The sequence below is a fragment of the Salvelinus namaycush genome, chromosome 32 (genome assembly GCF_016432855.1).
Source record: "Salvelinus namaycush isolate Seneca chromosome 32, SaNama_1.0, whole genome shotgun sequence".
In the NCBI taxonomy this organism is placed as follows: domain Eukaryota; kingdom Metazoa; phylum Chordata; class Actinopteri; order Salmoniformes; family Salmonidae; genus Salvelinus; species Salvelinus namaycush.
This window is the reverse complement of record NC_052338.1, coordinates 36,086,049-36,106,882: the sequence shown is the minus strand read 5'-3', so window position 1 is coordinate 36,106,882 and position 20,834 is coordinate 36,086,049. Positions and strand designations below refer to the sequence as shown.

The 20,834-nt window shown below is 44.9% G+C and overlaps 1 protein-coding gene across 1 annotated transcript in view; it reads left to right on the top strand.

Moving 5' to 3' along the window:
• Positions 1 to 20,834, top strand: part of LOC120027115 (CUB and sushi domain-containing protein 2-like) — a 176,662-nt gene that overhangs the window by 15,226 nt on the left and 140,602 nt on the right. Inside the window, exons 2-5 of the mRNA XM_038971953.1 lie at positions 9,376 to 9,564; positions 10,497 to 10,613; positions 16,332 to 16,547; positions 17,309 to 17,497. Coding sequence (XP_038827881.1) covers positions 9,376 to 9,564; positions 10,497 to 10,613; positions 16,332 to 16,547; positions 17,309 to 17,497 — 711 coding nt within the window. The remainder of the gene's footprint in view (positions 1 to 9,375; positions 9,565 to 10,496; positions 10,614 to 16,331; positions 16,548 to 17,308; positions 17,498 to 20,834) is intronic.

Here is a 20,834-nt window from a genome sequence, read left to right as displayed (position 1 = left end):
GAGATATTTAGATTCTTCAATGTAGCCACCCTTTGCCTTGCCTGACAGCTGTTTACACTCTTGGCATTCTATCAACCAGCTTCACCTGGAATGCTTTTCCAACAGTCTTGAAGAAGTTCCCACATATGCTGAGCACTTGTCATTAGCACTTCACATTACCGTCTCTGGTAAAAACACACTATATCAAATCAAAATATATTTGTCACATGCATAGGATATAGAAGGTGTAAATGGTACAGTGAAATGGTTACTTGCATAGTGGAGTCATTCGTTTAGACACGTAGCTAGCTAGCTAAACTATTAACTATAATCCCAACTCATAGCATTACTTCCCTGCATTAATTTACAGGTAGCTAAAGCTAACCAAATAGGTTCAATGTTAGCTAGCTAGCTAACATTAGGCTATCACTAGCAATGCAATTGGGTCTGAGATACGAAAACAACTTGTATAATATTTTAAAATGTAGCTAGACTCTCTTACCCGTTTACATGGATGAACGCTTCTCCCTCTCTGTTACGGATGCCATGGTTACCCTTTAGTTTGAAGATGTAATCCGGGGACAGGTGTTTTATACAACGGCCTTCAGTGTTCTCTTTTCGACTCCCTCCGCATTTACAATTAAACCCTCAGATTTTTTTAAATCTCATTAGCTATCATACTCTACTTCCACCAGGCATTCCACTGATTTCAAAACTCGGTCCTCCAGAAGGGGGGAGAGCCTTAGCAACACTTTTGCAGTTCGTCATGATATCTTTCAAAAAAGCTGCGTTAGAAAGGATACCTACACATTTTGACCAGCTCATGTTACAGACAGAAGCGTGCTTCATGGTAATTCAATCCGAACTCATCTCTCTACATTATCTCAGCCAATCTAGACAAAGCTAGTGAAAAGGTTTCTGGCTTGTTCTGCCAAAAAACATTTTGATTTAAAAAAAAGTTTACGTTCAAATGCCTCCTGTGAAGTAGTGACGCGTGACATACACTTAGTTTCTTGAAATGTGTCACATACGGTGTTTTTATTCCACTGCTACAATCATGCCAGGTCTCTGACTGAGCTATAATCCTGCCAGGTCTCTGACTGAGCTATAATCATGCCAGGTCTCTGACTGAGCTATAATCCTGCCAGGTCTCTGACTGAGCTATAATCCTGCCAGGTCTCTGACTGAGCTATAATCCTGCCAGGTCTCTGACTGAGCTATAATCCTGCCAGGTCTCTGACTGAGCTATAATCATGCCAGGTCTCTGACTGAGCTATAATCCTGCCAGGTCTCTGACTGAGCTATAATCCTGCCAGGTCTCTGACTGAGCTATAATCATGCCAGGTCTCTGACTGAGCTATAATCATGCCTGGTCCCTGACTGAGCTACAATCATGCCTGGTCTCTGACTGAGCTATAATCCTGCCAGGTCTCTGACTGAGCTATAATCCTGCCAGGTCTCTGACTGAGCTATAATCCTGCCAGGTCTCTGACTGAGCTATAATCATGCCAGGTCCCTGACTGAGCTATAAACATGCCAGGTCCCTGACTGAGCTATAATCATGCCAGGTCCATGACTGAGCTATAATCATGCCAGGTCCCTGACTGAGCTATAATCCTGCCAGGTCTCTGACTGAGCTATAATCATGCCAGGTCTCTGACTGAGCTATAATCATGCCTGGTCCCTGACTGAGCTACAATCATGCCTGGTCTCTGACTGAGCTATAATCCTGCCAGGTCTCTGACTGAGCTATAATCCTGCCAGGTCTCTGACTGAGCTATAATCCTGCCAGGTCTCTGACTGAGCTATAATCATGCCAGGTCCCTGACTGAGCTATAAACATGCCAGGTCCCTGACTGAGCTATAATCATGCCAGGTCCATGACTGAGCTATAATCATGCCAGGTCCCTGACTGAGCTATAATCATGCCAGGTCCCTGACTGAGCTATAATCATGCCAGGTCCCTGACTGAGCTATAAACATGCCAGGTCCCTGACTGAGCTATTGTCACGTTCCTGACCTGTTTTCTGTTAGTTTTTGTATGTGTTAGTTGGTCAGGACGTGAGTTTGGGTGGGCAGTCTATGTTTTCTGTTTCTATGTTGGTTAATGGGTACCTAATATGGTTCTCAATTAGAGGCAGGTGGTTTTCATCTCCTCTGATTGAGAATCATATTAAGGTAGGTGTTTTCACTTTGTTTGTCGTGGGTGGTTGTCTCCGGTGTCAGTGTTTGTCGCGCCACACGGGACTGTCTCGGTTTATGTAGTCTGTTCCTGTCCGTGAGTTCTTCGTGTATTTATGTAAGTTCCATGTCCAGGTCTGTCTACTCCGTTTTGTTATTTTGTTAATTATTCAAGTGTTTTCGTTTCGTGTTTTTTCGTCTTGTTTAAATAAATCATGTCATATAACAACGCTGCGTTTTGGTCAAATCCCTGCTCCTCCTCTTCGGATGAAGAGGAGGAAGAAAGCCGTTACAGAACCACCCACCAATCCAGAACCAAGCAGCGCAAGTTTGAGCAGCGGCCAAGAAATCAGGACTCATGGACTTGGGAGGAAGTATTGGAGGGAAAAGGACACTGGGCTCACATTGGGGAATATCGCCGCGCTCGTGAGGAGATGGAGGCAGCGAGAGCCCAAGAGCGGTGGTATGAGGAGGCAGCAAGGAGACGTGGCTGGAAGCCCGAGAAGAGACCCCAAAAATTTATTGGGGGGGGGCTAAGAGGTAGTGGGCCGAGGGCAGGTAGGAAACCTGCGCCCACTTCCCAGGCTTACCGTGGAGAGCGGGAGTACGGGCAGACATCGTGTTACGCAGTAGAGCGCATGGTGTCTCCTGTACGTGTGCATAGCCCGGTGCGGGTTATTCCACCTCCCCGCACTGGTAGGGCTAGATTGGGCATTGAGCCAGGTGTCATGAGGCCGGCTCAACGCGTCTGGTCTCCAGTGCGTCTCCTTGGGCCGGCTTACATGGCACCAGCCTTACGCAGGGTGTCCCCGGTTCGCCTACATAGCCCGGTGCGGGTTATTCCACCTCCCCGCACTGGTCGGGCGACGGGGAGCATTCAACCAGGTAAGGTTGGGCAGGCTCAATGCTCAAGGGAGCCAGTACGCTTGCACGGTCCGGTATTTCCGACGCTACCTCCCCGCCCCAGCCCAGTACCACCAGTGCCTACACCACGCACCAGGCTTCCAGTGCGTTTTCAGAGCCCTGTTCCTCCTCCACGCACTCTCCCTATGGTGCGTGTCTCCAGCCCAGTGCCTCCAGTTCCGGCACCACGCACTAAGCCTCCTGTGCGTCTCCAGAGCCCTGTACGCACTGTTCCTTCTCCCCGTACTCGTCCTGATGTGCGTGCACTCAGCCCGGTGCCACCAGTGCCGGTACCACGCACCAGGCCTATAGTGCGCTTCGAGAGGTCAGTGTGCCCTGTCCCTGCTCCCCGCACTAGGCTTGAAGTGCGTGTCTCCAGTCCGGTGCCTCCAGTTCCGGCACCACGCACCAGGCCTACAGTGCGTCTCAGCCGGCCAGAGTCTGCCGTCTGCCCAACGGCGCCTGAACTGTCCGTCTGCCAAGCGCCGCATGAACTGCCCGTCTGTATTGAGCCTTCAAAGCCGCCCGTCTGCCATGAGCCTGCAAAGCCGCCCGTCTGCCATGAGCCTACAGAGCCTTCCGCCAGACAGGAGCCGCTAGAGCCTTCCGCCAGACAGGAGCCGCTAGAGCCTTCCGCCAGACAGGAGCAGCCAAAGCCTTCCGCCAGACAGGATCAGCCAGAGCCATCCGTCTCCGCAGCGCCATCTGAGCCATCCGTCTCCGCAGCGCCATCTGAGCCATCCGTCTCCGCAGCGCCATCTGAGCCATCCGTCTCCCCAGCGCCGTCTGAGCCATCCGTCTCCCCAGCGCCGTCTGAGCCATCCGTCTCCCCAGCGCCGTCTGAGCCATCCGTCTGTCCCGAGCCATTAGAGCCGCCCGTCTGTCCCGAGCCGTCAGAGCCGTTAGTCAGTCAGGAGCCGCTAGAGCCATTCGTCAGTCAGGATCTGCCAGAGCCGCCAACCAGACAGGATCTGCCAGAGCCGCCAACCAGACAGGATCTGCCAGAGCCGCCAACCAGACAGGATCTGCCAGAGCCGCCAACCAGACAGGATCTGCCAGAGCCGCCAACCAGACAGGATCTGCCAGAGCCGCCAACCAGACAGGATCTGCCAGAGCCGTCAGTGAGCCATGAGCGTCAAGAACCGCCAGTGAGCCATGAGCGTCCAGAGCCGTCAGCCAGCCATGAGCGTCCAGAGCCGTCAGCCAGCCATGAGCGTCCAGAGCCGTCAGCCAGCCATGAGCGTCCAGAGCCGTCAGCCAGCCATGAGCATCCAGAGCCGTCAGCCAGCCATGAGCGTCCAGAGCCGTCAGCCAGCCATGAGCGTCCAGAGCCGTCAGCCAGCCCGGAGCTGCCAGTAATCCGGAACTGCCCCTCAGTCCAGAGCTGTCTCTCTGTCCGGAGCTGCCTTTCAGTCCGGAGTTGCCCCTCTATCCTGAGCTATCTCTCTATCCTGAGCTACCTCTCTATCCTGAGCTACCTCTCTATCTCGACCTACCTCGCTGTCCTGAGCTACCTTGTCCCGGAGCGGTCCCTTATCTTGGTGTTGCCCCTTATATTAGGTGGGTGGAAAAAGAGGGTGGTCATTCTAAGGGGGAGATGTAAGCTGGGATTGACTATGGTGGGGTGGGGACCTCGCCCTGAGCCTGAGCCACCACCGTGGTCAGATGCCCACCCAGACCCTCCCCTAGACTTTGTGCTGGTGCGCCCGGAGTTCGCACCTTAAGGGCGGGTGTTATGTCACGTTCCTGACCTGTTTTCTGTTAGTTTTTGTATGTGTTAGTTGGTCAGGACGTGAGTTTGGGTGGGCAGTCTATGTTTTCTGTTTCTATGTTGGTTAATGGGTACCTAATATGGTTCTCAATTAGAGGCAGGTGGTTTTCATCTCCTCTGATTGAGAATCATATTAAGGTAGGTGTTTTCACTTTGTTTGTCGTGGGTGGTTGTCTCCGGTGTCAGTGTTTGTCGCGCCACACGGGACTGTCTCGGTTTATGTAGTCTGTTCCTGTTCGTGAGTTCTTCGTGTATTTATGTAAGTTCCATGTCCAGGTCTGTCTACTCCGTTTTGTTATTTTGTTAATTATTCAAGTGTTTTCGTTTCGTGTTTTTTCGTCTTGTTTAAATAAATCATGTCATATAACAACGCTGCGTTTTGGTCAAATCCCTGCTCCTCCTCTTCGGATGAAGAGGAGGAAGAAAGCCGTTACAGCTATAATCATGCCAGGTCCCTGACTGAGCTATAAACATGCCAGGTCCCTGACTGAGCTATAATCATGCCAGGTCCCTGACTGAGCTACAATCATGCCTGGTCCCTGACTGAGCTATAAACATGCCAGGTCCCTGACTGAGCTATAATCATGCCAGGTCCCTGACTGAGCTATAATCATGCCAGGTCCCTGACTGAGCTATAATCATGCCAGGTCCCTGACTGAGCTATAAACATGCCAGGTCCCTGACTGAGCTATAATCATGCCAGGTCCCTGACTGAGCTATAATCATGCCAGGTCCCTGACTGAGCTATAATCATGCCTAGTCCATGACTGAGCTATTATTATGCCATATAATATAATCAAAATAATCATATTAATGAGATTATATTAATGAGCTGACAATAATGAGTTGATATTAATTAGCTGATATTAAAACCATCGTCAATGGGGGCTCCCTTTTCTCTGTGCAGACTTCTAAGACACAACAGTTCCATGTATCTAATAATTACAGGGTTGATTTTATTCAACGACAACCCTGTCACACACACTCTCGCATGGGGCCACGAATACACACACACTCTAACATGGGGCCACGAATACACACACACTCTTGCATGGGGCCACGAATACACACACAAACATACACACTCTCGCATGGGGCCACGAATACACACACACTCTCGCATGGGGCCACGAATACACACACACTCTCGCATGGGGCCACGAATACACACACACTCTCGCATGGGGCCACGAATACACACACACTCTCACATGGGGCCACGAATACACACACAAACACACACACTCTCACATGGGGCCACAAATACACACACACTCTCGCATGGGGCCACGAATACACACACAAACATACACACTCTCGCATGAGGCCACGAATACACACACACTCTCGCATGGGGCCACGAATACACACACAAACACACACACTCTCACATGGGGCCACAAATACACACACACTCTCGCATGGGGCCACGAATACACACACAAACATACACACTCTCGCATGGGGCCACGAATACACACACACTCTCGCATGGGGCCACGAATACACACACACTCTCACATGGGGCCACGAATACACACACACTCTCACATGGGGCCACAAATACACACACACTCTCGCATGGGGCCACGAATACACACACACTCTCGCATGGGGCCACGAATACACACACACTCTCACATGGGGCCACGAATACACACACACTCTAACATGGGGCCACGAATACACACACACTCTAACATGGGGCCACGAATACACACACACTCTAACATGGGGCCACGAATACACACACAAACATACACACTCTCGCATGGGGCCACGAATACACACACACTCTCGCATGGGGCCACGAATACACACACACTCTCACATGGGGCCACGAATACACACACACTCTAACATGGGGCCACGAATACACACACACTCTAACATGGGGCCACGAATACACACACAAACATACACACTCTCGCATGGGGCCACGAATACACACACACTCTCACATGGGGCCACGAATACACACACACTCTCGCATGGGGCCACGAATACACACACACTCTCACATGGGGCCACGAATACACACACACTCTCACATGGGGCCACGAATACACACACAAACACACACACTCTCGCATGGGGCCGCGAATACACACACACTCTCGCATGGGGCCACGAATACACACACAAACATACACACTCTCGCATGGGGCCACGAATACACACACACTCTCACATTGGGCCACGAATACACACACACTCTCACATGGGGCCACGAATACACACACACTCTCACATGGGGCCATGAATACACACACACTCTCACATGGGGCCACAAATACACACACACTCTCGCATGGGGCCACGAATACACACACACTCTCACATGGGGCCACAAATACACACACACTCTCGCATGGGGCCACGAATACACACACACTCTAACATGGGGCCACAAATACACACACACTCTCGCATGGGGCCACGAATACACACACACTCTAACATGGGGCCACGAATACACACACAAACATACACACTCTCGCATGGGGCCACGAATACACACACACTCTCACATGGGGCCACGAATACACACACACTCTCACATGGGGCCACGAATACACACACAAACACACACACTCTCGCATGGGGCCACGAATACACACACACTCTCACATTGGGCCACGAATACACACACACTCTCACATGGGGCCACGAATACACACACAAACACACACACTCTCGCATGGGGCCACGAATACACACACACTCTCGCATGGGGCCACGAATACACACACAAACATACACACTCTCGCATGGGGCCACGAATACACACACACTCTCACATTGGGCCACGAATACACACACACTCTCACATGGGGCCACGAATACACACACAAACACACACACTCTCGCATGGGGCCACGAATACACACACACTCTCGCATGGGGCCACGAATACACACACACTCTCGCATGGGGCCACGAATACACACACAAACATACACACTCTCGCATGGGGCCACGAATACACACACACACTCTTGCATGGGGCCACAAATACACACACACTCTCGCATGGGGCCACGAATACACACACAAACACACACACTCTCACATGGGGCCACAAATACACACACACTCTCGCATGGGGCCACGAATACACACACAAACATACACACTCTCGCATGGGGCCACGAATACACACACACACTCTTGCATGGGGCCACGAATACACACACAAACACACACACTCTCACATGGGGCCACAAATACACACACACTCTCACATGGGGCCACGAATACACACACAAACACTTTTGAAAACAGTGTTATCCATCAAGGTGAGAGTTGAAGTATACCCGACTCACCTTAGTAACCCTTAGTTACCTTTAGTAACCCTTAGTAACCCTTAGGAACCTTGAGTCACACCACCTCTCTCTGCTTTACCTGACTCACCTTAGTGAGTAAGGTTTCGGTACCATTAGTAATCCTTAGTAACCCTTAGCAACCCTTAGTAATCCTTAGTAACCCTTAGTAACCCTTAGTAATCCTTAGTAACCCTTAGTAATCCTTAGTAACCCTTAGTAACCCTTAGTAACCCTTAGTAACCCTTAGTAATCCTTAGTAATCCTTAGTAACCCTTAGTAACCCTTAGTAACCCTTAGTAATCCTTAGTAACCCTTAGTAATCCTTAGTAACCCTTAGTAACTCCATCGCTCTCTGCTTTACCCGACTCTCACCTTAGTAACCCTTAGTTACATTTAGTAACCCTTAGTAGCCCTTAGTAATCATTAGTAACCCTTAGTAACCCTTAGTAATCCTTAGTAACCCTTAGTAACCCTTAGTAACACCACCACTCTCTGCTTTACCTGACTCACCTTGGTAACCCTTAGTAACCCTTAGTTACCCATAGTAACGCTTAGTAACCCTTAGTCACACCACCACTCTCTGCTTGGCTGTAATAATTCCCCATGGCTACGGCCCCACTCAGACAGAAACAGAGACAGGTATGTGTGTGGGAGAGATCACTTTGAGTTGGTCCCTGGATTCACAACAAAAACTGACAGGAAGTTGTCCAAGAGTTTTAGTTTGTGTCCCAAATGGCACCCTTCTCCGTATGGACACTGGTCAAAAGTACTTTAGTTTAGTTTATTAATTCAAACATTTAAAAAAAAAAAAAAACAAGCACACATACAACTTGAAAAAGCCATACGTGCACACGAGTTAAATCATGGAGGACAACACACAATGAAGACTGGGACTTATTTCCATTGCGGTCCTCTTGGTGTAGAGAATAGTGTGCCACTTGGTACACAGCTTAGTGTGTTATGCTACTGAATAAATGCCTTTTAGTATGTCGCACTGCTACACTGGTCCATTTCAGATACGTGTTTCACCTGAAATACAGAATGACAGACACAATCAGTATGGATGTTGTATTGTAGTGTAGGGAAGAGGGGTGTGTGTGTGTGTGTGTGTGTGTGTGTGTGTGTGTGTGTGTGTGTGTGTGTGTGTGTGTGTGTGTGTGTGTGTGTGTGTGTGTGTGTGTGTGTATAATAACCCATGTGTATTTTCCTCCTCAGCTCTACAGCTACAGTCAGATCACTGTGTCGACCCTGGCATCCCCGTCAACGGCCAACGCCACGGCAACGACTTCTACGTGGGTGCCTTGGTAACGTTCAGCTGTGACGCGGGGTACTCCCTCAGCGACCCGGAACCCCTGGAGTGTGAACCAAACTTCCAGTGGAGTCGACCCCTGCCCAGCTGTGATGGTACGGCCCGATTCTGAATTCTGTTCACAAAATGGCGCCCAGGTTAGCTCCAGGTGGAAGTTGCCCTTATCATACGGTAACGCTAGGATAATAGCATAATCTTATGACTTCCCAATATCTAAATTTAACCGTTGGGGGGGGAATCTTGAAACGGACCCTAAATCAGTGGCCCTGCTATGTAGTGTCCGAATGTATTCTCAAAGTGACAGCCTTTTCGCAATACTTCTTTATGAGACGCTATATTCACTATATTCTATGAGTATTTGGCAACTAGACACGTCTTTCAAGATGTTTCCTGCCCTCTAAAATGGTCATCTCTCTTTTTTCCTCTGTAAAATATGTTTTATCTATGCCTCTCCTTCCTATTTCACTGTAAAGGCTTTTATATTTAAGGCCAGTATTGATTTCCTCCTCCTGTATAATGATATTGATGATATCCCCCTCTCTGTATGTGTCCTTCAGAAGGGCACTGCTAGTAAACTGCATTGTAGTGCCTGGTGGAACCTGGGGACATTTCATTAAGTGTAGTTCTAGTATCTACCATTACTGTCTCTGTCTGTCTCTCTCTCTGTCCCTCTCTGTCCCTCTCTCTTTATTTCTCTCTCTCTCTCCCTCTCTATCCCGCTCTCTCTCTCTTTCGCGCTCTCGCTCTCTCTTTCGCTCGCTCGCTCTCTCTCTCTCTCTCTCTCTCTCTCTCTCTCTCTCTCTCTCTCGCTCTCGCTCTCGCTTTCGCTTTCGCTCTCTCTCTTTCGCTCTCTCTCTTTCACTCTCTCTCTTTCACTCTCTCTCTTTCACTCTCTCTCTTTCACTCTCTCTCTCTCTCTCTCTCTCTTTCTCTCTCTCTCTCTCTCTCTCTCTCTCTCTCGCTCTATCTAACCATCCTCTCTTTATGCCTCCCTCCATCTCCTCCCCCTCCCTCCCTCTCTCTGCAGCGTTGTGTGGAGGTTATATTCAGGGTAACACCGGTACCATCCTCTCTCCGGGGTTTCCAGACTTCTATCCTCACAACCTCAACTGCACCTGGATGATAGAGTCCTCCCACGGCAAAGGTGAGCAGGGCCACTCCTGTCTACATGCTTTCAGTCTAATTCAATTTCACTGACATTGTCATTTCACTTCATCAGGCCCTTTAAAGAATGCTGGTACATCCCTGCACCGCTGATACCCAACCCCCCAGTCACATCACTATTAGAGTTGTTACCTCTTCATAAAGTATCTTGGTTACCTCTTCATAAATTATCTTTGTTACCTCTTCATTAAGTATATTGGTTCCCTCTTCATGAAGTATCTTAGTTACCTCTTCATATAGTATCTTGGTTACCTCTTCATGAAGTATCTTGGTTACCTCTTCATAAAGTATCTTGGTTACCTCTTCATAAAGTATCTTGGTTACCTCTTTATAAAGTATATTGGTTACCTTTTCATAAAGTATATTGGTTTCCTCTTCATAAGGTATCTTGGTAACCTCTTCATGAAGTTTCTTGGTAACCTCTTCATAAAGTATCTTGGTTTCCTCTTCATAAAGTATCTTGGTTACCTCTTTATAAAGTATATTGGTTACCTCTTCATAAAGTATCTTGGTTTCCTCTTCATAAAGTATCTTGGTTACCTCTTCATAAAGTATATTGGTTTCCTCTTCATAAAGTATCTTGGTTTCCTCTTCATGAAGTATCTTGGTTTCCTCTTCATAAAGTATATTGGTTTCCTCTTCATAAAGTATCTTGGTTTCCTCTTCATAAAGTATATTGGTTTCCTCTTCATAAAGTATCTTGGTTTCCTCTTCATAAAGTATCTTGGTTACCTCTTCATATAGTATCTTGGTTACCTCTTCATAAAGTATCTTGGTTTCCTCTTCATAAAGTATCTTGGTTTCCTCTTCATAAAGTATCTTGGTTTCCTCTTCATAAAGTATCTTGGTTACCTCTTCATATAGTATCTTGGTTACCTCTTCATAAAGTATCTTGGTTTCCTCTTCATAAAGTATCTTGGTTTCCTCTTCATAAAGTATCTTGGCTTCCTCTTCATAAAGTATCTTGGTTTCCTCTTCATAAAGTATCTTGGTTGCCCAACCCCCTGTCACATGACTATTAGATCTAGCACCAGATGTGAAACCTGTGTAGGCTGTAGGTTAGGGGTATGCATCTAGATTCAAGCTCGGAACAATTTTCGTCTGAGCGAATGGTTGTTGGTCCAGAACAGAATGATAATCATTTATACACTGTAAATTGACTACAGTTAAGCCCCAAAATGAGATTGTATCTGAAAATAACAATCATTTCACTCCTTGATTAAATTGAGACACGATCTCATCTTTTTTTTGAGGGGGGGGAAATACAGATTTCCTGAAATTATCAAATGTTTTGCTGAACTCCTGATGATTTTACTGTCTTTTCTTTAACCAAAAATGACCCCCCCCCCCCCCCCCCCATGTAGAAAATAGTAAATATATAGAAAAACCCTTGAAAAACTCTTGAATGAGTAGGTGTGTCCAAACTTTTGACTGGTACTAAAGTTTGGACACACCTACTCATTCAAGAGTTTTTCTATATTTTACTATTTTCTACATTGTAGAATAATAGTGAAGACATCAAAACTATGAAATAACACATATGAAATCATGAAGTAATGAAAAAAGTTCCTTCACGGTCAAATTATTATTTGTTTTATTTTACCAGGCAAGTCAGTTAAGAACAAATTCTTATGTTCAATGACGGCCTAGGAACAGTGGGTTAACCTTGTTCAGGGGCAGAACGGCAGATTTTTACCTTTTCGGCTCGGGGATTCAATCTTGCAACCTTTCGGTTTCTAGTCCAACACTCTGACCACTAGGCTACCTGCCGCCCCGGCAGCATGGAGGTGTGTTAGGTCATTGTCCTGTTGAAAAACAAATGATAGCCCCACTAAGCGCAAACCAGACGGGATGGTGTATCGCTGCAGAATGCTGTGGTAGCAATGCTGGTTAAGTGTGCCTTGAATTTAAAAAAAATCACTGACAGTGTCACCAGCAAAGAACCCCCAAACCATCACACCTCCTCCTCCGTGCTTCACGGTGGGAACCACACATGCAGAGATCATCCATTCACCTACTCTGCATCTCAGAAAGACGCAGTGGTTGGAACCAGATATCACAAATTTGCAGTCATCAGACCAAAGGACAAATTTCCACCGGTCTAATCGCCATTGATTGTGTTACTTGGCCTAAGCAAAATCGTATTATTATTGGTGTCCTTTAGTAGTGGTTTCTTTGCAGCTATTCGACCATGAAGGCCTGATTCACGCAGTCTCCTCTGAACAGTTGATGTGGAGATGTGACTGACTGTTACTTGAACTCTGTGAAACATTTATTTGGGCTGCAATTTCTGAGGCTGGTAACTCTAATGAACTTATCCTCTGCAGCAGAGGTAACTCTGGGTCTTCCTTTCCAGTGGCAGTCCTCATGAGAGCCAGTTACATCATAGTGCTTGATGGTTTTTGCGACTGCACTTGAAGAAACTTTCAAAGATCTTGACATTTTTTAGATTGACTGACGTTCATGTCTTAAAGTAATGATGGACTGTCATTTTTCTTTGCTTATTTGAGATGTTCCTGACATAATATGGACTTGGTATTTTACCAAATAGGGCTATCTTCAGTATACCACCCCTACCTTGTCACAACACAACTGATTGGCTCAAACACATTAAGAAGGAAAGAAATTCCACAAATTAACTTTTAACAAGGCACACCTGTTAGTTGAAATACATTCCAGGTGACTACATCATGAAGCTGGTTGAGAGAATGCCAAGGGTGTGCAAAGCCGTCATCAAGGCAAAGGATGGCTACTTCGAAGAATCTCAAATACAAAATATATTTTGATTTGCTTAACACTTTTTTTGGTTACTACATGATTCCATATGTGTTATTTCATAGTTTTGATGTCTTCACTATTATTCTACAATGTAGAGAATAGTACAAAATAATGAAAAGCCCTTGAATGAGTAGGTGTGTCCAACATTTTGACTGGTACTGTATATATGTATGAAATCACTCGCGGGCCGGTTTTGCCGATCCCTGCTATAAAGTATTTTCATGGGGCACACGTCATAAGAACTACATAAAAAAGTTTTTTGTTTCATTAATTTAAGTATTGTCACGTTCCTGACCTGTTTTCTGTTAGTTTTTGTATGTGTTAGTTGGTCAGGACGTGAGTTTGGGTGGGCAGTCTATGTTTTCTGTTTCTATGTTGGTTTAAAGGGTGACCTGATATGGCTCTCAATTAGAGGCAGGTGGTTTTCATTTCCTCTGATTGAGAGTCATATTAAGGTAGGTGTTTTCACACTGTTTGTTGTGGGTGGTTGTCTCCTGTGTCTGTGTTTGTCGCGCCACACGGGACTGTCTCGGTTTGTTTGTACGTTCGTTCTTTTATGTAGTCAGTTTTCCTGTTCATGCGTTCTTCGTGTTTCATGTAAGTTCGTCGTCCAGGTCTGTCTACGTCGTTTATTGTTTTGTAATTTGTGAAAGTGTTTTCGTGTTTTTCCGTTTTGTAAATAAATATTATGTCGAATTCAAACGCTGCATTTTGGTTCAATCCCTGCTCCTCCTCTTCGGATGAAGAGGAGGAGGAATTCCGTTACAAGTATTTCAAATGTCAAGGTGTATCCTTGTTTTTAGCAATGTCAACAAAGACACTTTTGTTTAATTGAGACACATTATATTAGAATCCCTTGTGGAAATACGTGATGGGTAATTGTGTTGTTTGCGTGCTAACATACGCCCACACAACCATTGTCATCAACATGTGTCTTCTTCCCCTGGTGAAGGCCATTGAAGTCTATTGAAGGCTGGAAAAGCCTGGTAAAGGCTGGTGAAGGCTGTTGAAGGCTATTGAAGGCTATTGAAGGCTGGAAAAGCCTGGTAAAGGCTGGTAAAGGCTGGTGAAGGCTGTTGAAGGCTATTGAAGGCTATTGAAGGCTGGTGAAGGCTGGTGAAGGCTGGTGAAGGCTGGTGAATGCTGGTGAAGGCTGGTAAAGGCTGGTGAAGGCTGGTGAAGGCTGGTGAAGGCTGGTGAAGGCTGTTGAAGGCTATTGAAGGCTGGTGAAGGCCGTTGAAGTCTATTGAAGGCTGGAAAAACCTGGTAAAGGATGTTGAAGGCTGTTGAAGGCTATTGAAGGCTGGTGAAGGCTGTTGAAGTCTATTGAAGGCTGGAAAAGCCTGGTAAAGGCTGGTGAAGGCTATTGAAGGCTGGTGAAGGCTGGTGAAGGCTGGTGAATGCTAGTGAAGGCTGGTGAAGGCTGGTGAAGGCTGGTGAAGGCTGGTGAAGGCTGGTGAAGGCTGTTGAAGCCTGGTGAAGGCTGGTGAAGGCTGATGAAGCCTTGTAAAGGCTGGTGAAGGCTGGTGAAGGCTGGTGAAGGCTGGTGAAGGCTGGTGAAGGCTGGTGAAGGCTGTTGAAGGCTGGTGAAGGCTGGTGAAGGCTGGTGAATGCTGTTGAAAGCTGGTGAAGGCTGATGAAGGCTGGTGAATGCTGTTGAAAGCTGTTATTTTGCTTCTATAACACAGAACCATGTTCTACTCAGATTCCATTGTTCTCTCAGAGTGGCTGACCATCCCCTGTAGTTTCTACATTTTATCAGACTTCCTTTTACAGCTTCTCGTCGGAAATTGTGTTTGTGCAGTTGAAGGAATACAGCCAGGCCAACCCTAAAATCAATTCCTACTGTATTATTGGCATGAAGGATCGGGAGACAGACGCAGGAATGCATAATAGGAGTTTTTATTATACCCAAATTACGGCGTGCCGTGTAAAGGCACGGGGACGAAGACCAAACAAACACGTAACAAAAACACAGGGTTGAAACCCAAACAAAAGAACGAGGAGTACCTGGAATAAATAACACAAGCACATAATGATTAACCCACGCGACGAGACCCGTAATCATCTGCACAATACACAAGGGCACGAAAGCCCCAAACATACAGCACAGGGATTCACACGCACCAACGGACATGGGGACAATAATGGACAGGACAATGGAAACCAAACGGCACATATATACAAGTCCTAATCAGTGGGAATAGGGGACAGGGGTGCGTGATGAAGGTTCCGGAGGGATCCGTGACATCAGCTTTATTTGATACAGCCAAACCAACCCTAAAATATGTTCTATTGTAATTGATACAGCCAAGCCAACCCTAAAATATGTTCTACTGTATTTGATACAGCCAATCCAACCCTAAAATATGTTCTACTGTAATTGATACAGCCAAACCAACCCTAAAATATGTTCTACTGTATTTGATACAGCCAAACCAACCCTAAAATATGTTCTATTGTAATTGATACAGCCAAGCCAACCCTAAAATATGTTCTACTGTATTTGATACAGCCAATCCAACCCTAAAATATGTTCTACTGTAATTGATACAGCCAAACCAACCCTAAAATATGTTCTATTGTAATTGATACAGCCAAACCAACCCTAAAATATGTTCTACTGTATTTGATACAGCCAAACTAACCCTAAAATATGTTCTATTGTAATTGATACAGCCAAACCAACCCTAAAATATGTTCTACTGTATTTGATACAGCCAAACTAACCCTAAAATATGTTCTACTGTATTTGTCTTCTGAAAGGATCCATCAAGCGTTAGAAACCATCAGACTCAGCTGTACAAACACATGATCCAAGCGTACTCTTCTCCTGTTCTCTCTCTCTCTCTCTTGCCCCACCAGGAAGAGTGTAGCTGACTCTTCTCCTGTTCTCTCTCTCTCTCTCTTGCCCCACCAGGTGTCCAGTTCACCTTCCATACATTCCACTTAGAGTCTCCCCATGACCACCTGTTGGTGACAGAGAACGGCAGCTTCCCCGAGCCCTTGTGGAGACTAACGGGCTCAACACTGCCCCCCACCCTCAGTGCAGGCCTGTATGGGAACTACACCGCTCAGATACGCTTCCTTTCAGACTTCTCTGTCTCCTACGAAGGATTCAACATCACCTTCTCAGGTAGGTTACGAAGTAGGTTAAACGTTACAGACGCACAAATATCATACCCACCAAAAAACACTAACCTCCCTTGTTATTGTAATGGTGAGAGGATCATGTCTTTGGGGTATGATATTTGTGCTTCTGTAACTTTTTAACTCATCATTATTCACGATTCATTCGGGACTAAACATGGTAGCGTCCACATTAATGTTGAAGTGTTTAGAAACATTTTATATTCTTATTGAACAATAAAAGTGGCTCCAAAATGACACAATACATTATTTACCATTAATTTCTATTGGGCACAAAATAATCTGTAACACAACCAAAACAAACAGCAAATGAATCCAACATGTTTGTAGAGTCACAAGCTTGATGTAAATATTGCGTGCTAGGAATATAGGACCAAATACTAAACTCGTGACTATTTTAATACACATAGAAGAGAATTTGTCCCGATACATTTAGTCTCTTAAAATGGGGAGGGACTATGTACAAAAAGTGCTTTCATTTCTTAACGGTTCACCCGATATGGATGAAATTACCCTCAAATTAAAGCTGACAGTCAGCCGTATCAGAATCCAAAGTGCTGGAGTACAGATCCAAAACACCAACAACAAAAATCCCTGTCCCAATACTTTTGGAGCTCACTGTATATAGACGGTACTGCTGACTGTTTCGGTGATCATGGATCAACTAGAAGAAATCCTATTGATTAATCCTATTGTATTATGGGTATCCTCACTAATGAAATATCCCCTTCTCCTTTCCTCCTCCAGAGTATGACCTGGAGCCTTGTGAAGACCCGGGCGTTCCTCCCTACAGTACCCGTAAGGGGTTACAGTTTGGGGTGGGGGACATGCTCATATTCTCCTGTTTCCCTGGTTACCGTCTGGAGGGGCCGGCGAGGGTGACGTGTCTCGGTGGGCGGAGGAGGGTGTGGAGCTCCCCTCTGCCAAGGTGTGTTGGTAGGTGGTCACATGATTTCATTTGGCTTTGGTCACCCCCCCCCCGTCCCCGTCCCCGTCCCAACCGACCTCACCTCATCGACACCTCGCACAATTATATACTGTACATCAATACCCACCTCATGTTCACTTCCATCCATCCAGAAGACTGTCCTGTAAAACACTCCCACAACCTTCAATACAACTTTATATATACCGTCACGTACCCCGATACACACTATCATACAGTTCCCCTTCAACAACATGTACAATCCCAAACCGCACCAGAGAGTACTACTCATCAGGCTGGATTATGGAGATATAGAGAGGGGATTATGGAGATATAGAGAGTGGATTATGGAGATATAGAGAGTGGATTATGGAGATATAGAGAGTGGATTATGGAGATATAGAGAGTGGGTTATGGAGATATAGAGAGTGGATTATGGAGATATAGAGAGTGGATTATGGAGATATATAGAGTGGATTATGGAGATATAGAGAGTGGATTATGGAGATATAGAGAGTGGATTATGGAGATATAGAGAGTGGATTATGGAGATATAGAGAGTGGATTATGGAGATATAGAGAGTGGATTATGAAAATATAGAGAGTGGATTATGGAGATATAGAGAGTGGATTATGGAGATATACAGAGTGGATTATGGAGATATAGAGAGTGGATTATGGAGATATAGAGAGTGGATTATGGAGATATAGAGAGTGGATTATGGAGATATAGAGAGTGGATTATGGAGATATAGAGAGTGGATTATGGAAATATAGAGAGTGGATTATGGAGATATACAGAGTGGATTATGGAGATATAGAGAGTGGATTATGGAGATATATAGAGTTGATTATGGAGATATAGAGAGTGGATTATGGAGATATAGAGAGTGGATTATGGAGATATAGAGAGGGGATTATGGAGATATACAGAGTGGATTATGGAGATATAGAGAGTGGATTATGGAGATATAGAGAGTGGATTATGGAGATATACAGAGTGGATTATGGAGATATAGAGAGTGAATTATGGAGATATAGAGAGTGGATTATGGAGATATAGAGAGTGGATTATGGAGATATAGATAGTGGATTATGGAGATATAGAGAGTGGATTATGGAGATATACAGAGTGGATTATGGAGATATAGAGAGTGGATTATGGAGATATAGAGAGGGGATTATGGAGATATAGAGAGTGGATTATGGAGATATAGAGAGTGGATTATGGAGATATAGAGAGTGGATTATGGAGATATACAGAGTGGATTATGGAGATATAGAGAGTGGATTATGGAGATATAGAGAGTGGATTATGGAGATATAGAGAGTGGATTATGGAGATATAGAGAGTGGATTATGGAGATATAGAGAGTGGATTATGGAGATATAGAGAGTGGATTATGGAGATATAGAGAGGGGATTATGGAGATATACAGAGTGGATTATGGAGATATACAGAGGGGATTATGGAGATATACAGAGTGGATTATGGAGATATAGAGAGGGGATTATGGAGATATAGAGAGTGGATTATGGAGATATAGAGAGTGGATTATGGAGATATAGAGAGTGGATTATGGAGATATACAGAGTGGATTATGGAGATATAGAGAGTGGATTATGGAGATATAGAGAGTGGATTATGGAGATATAGAGAGTGGATTATGGAGATATAGAGAGTGGATTATGGAGATATAGAGAGTGGATTATGGAGATATAGAGAGGGGATTATGGAGATATACAGAGTGGATTATGGAGATATACAGAGTGTATTATGGAGATATAGAGAGTGGATTATGGAGATATAGAGAGTGGATTATGGAGATATAGAGAGTGGATTATGGAGATATAGAGAGTGGATTATGGAGATATAGAGAGTGGATTATGGAGATATAGAGAGTGGATTATGGAGATATAGAGAGTGGATTATGGAGATATAGAGAGTGGATTATGGAGATATAGATAGTGGATTATGGAGATATAGAGAGTGGATTATGGAGATATACAGAGTGGATTATGGAGATATACTGAGTGGATTATGGAGATATAGAGAGTGGATTATGGAGATATAGAGAGTGGATTATGGAGATATACAGAGTGGATTATGGAGATATACAGAGTGGATTATGGAGATATACAGAGTTGATTATGGAGATATAGAGAGTGGATTATGGAGATATAGAGAGTGGATTATGGAGATATAGAGAGTGGATTATGGAGATATAGAGAGTGGATTATGGAGATATATAGAGTGGATTATGGAGATATAGAGAGTGGATTATGGAGATATACAGAGTGGATTATGGAGATATACAGAGGGGATTATGGAGATATACAGAGTGGATTATGGAGATATACAGAGTGGATTATGGAGATATAGAGAGTGGATTATGGAGATATAGAGAGTGGATTATGGAGATATACAGAGTGGATTATGGAGATATATAGAGTGTGTTATGGAGATATAGAGAGTGGATTATGGAGATATAGAGAGTGGATTATGGAGATATATAGAGTGGGTTATGGAGATATAGAGAGTGGATTATGGAGATATAGAGAGTGGATTATGGAGATATAGAGAGTGGATTATGGAGATATAGAGAGTGGATTATGGAGATATAGAGAGTGGATTATGGAGATATATAGAGTGGGTTATGGAGATATAGAGAGTGGATTATGGAGATATAGAGAGTGGATTATGGAGATATATAGAGTGGGTTATGGAGATATAGAGAGTGGATTATGGAGATATAGAGAGTGGATTATGGAGATATAGAGAGTGGATTATGGAGATATAGAGAGTGGATTATGGAGATATATAGAGTGGATTATGGAGATATATAGACAGGATTATGGAGAAATAGAGAGTGGATTATGGAGATATAGAGAGTGGATTATGGATAAATATAGGGTGGATTATGGAGATATAGAGAGTGGATTATGGAGATATATAGGGTGGATTATGGAGATATAGAGAGTGGATTATGGAGATATAGAGAGTGGATTATGGAGATATATAGAGTGGATTATGGAGATATATAGGGTGGATTATGGAGATATAGAGAGTGGATTATGGAGATATAGAGAGTGGATTATGGAGATATATAGGGTGGATTATGGAGATATAGAGAGTGGATTATGGAGATATATAGGGTGGATTATGGAGATATAGAGAGTGGATTATGGAGAAATATAGGGTGGATTATGAAGATATAGAGAGTGGATGAAATGGTTAGAATGAGTGAGTTCTACAGAAATCCAGTGTCAAAAAAAAAACAGCATATTTTATGAGTTTATGAGTAGTGGTATTCAAACCTTACCCAACGAGGTCCAGAGAACTGCTGA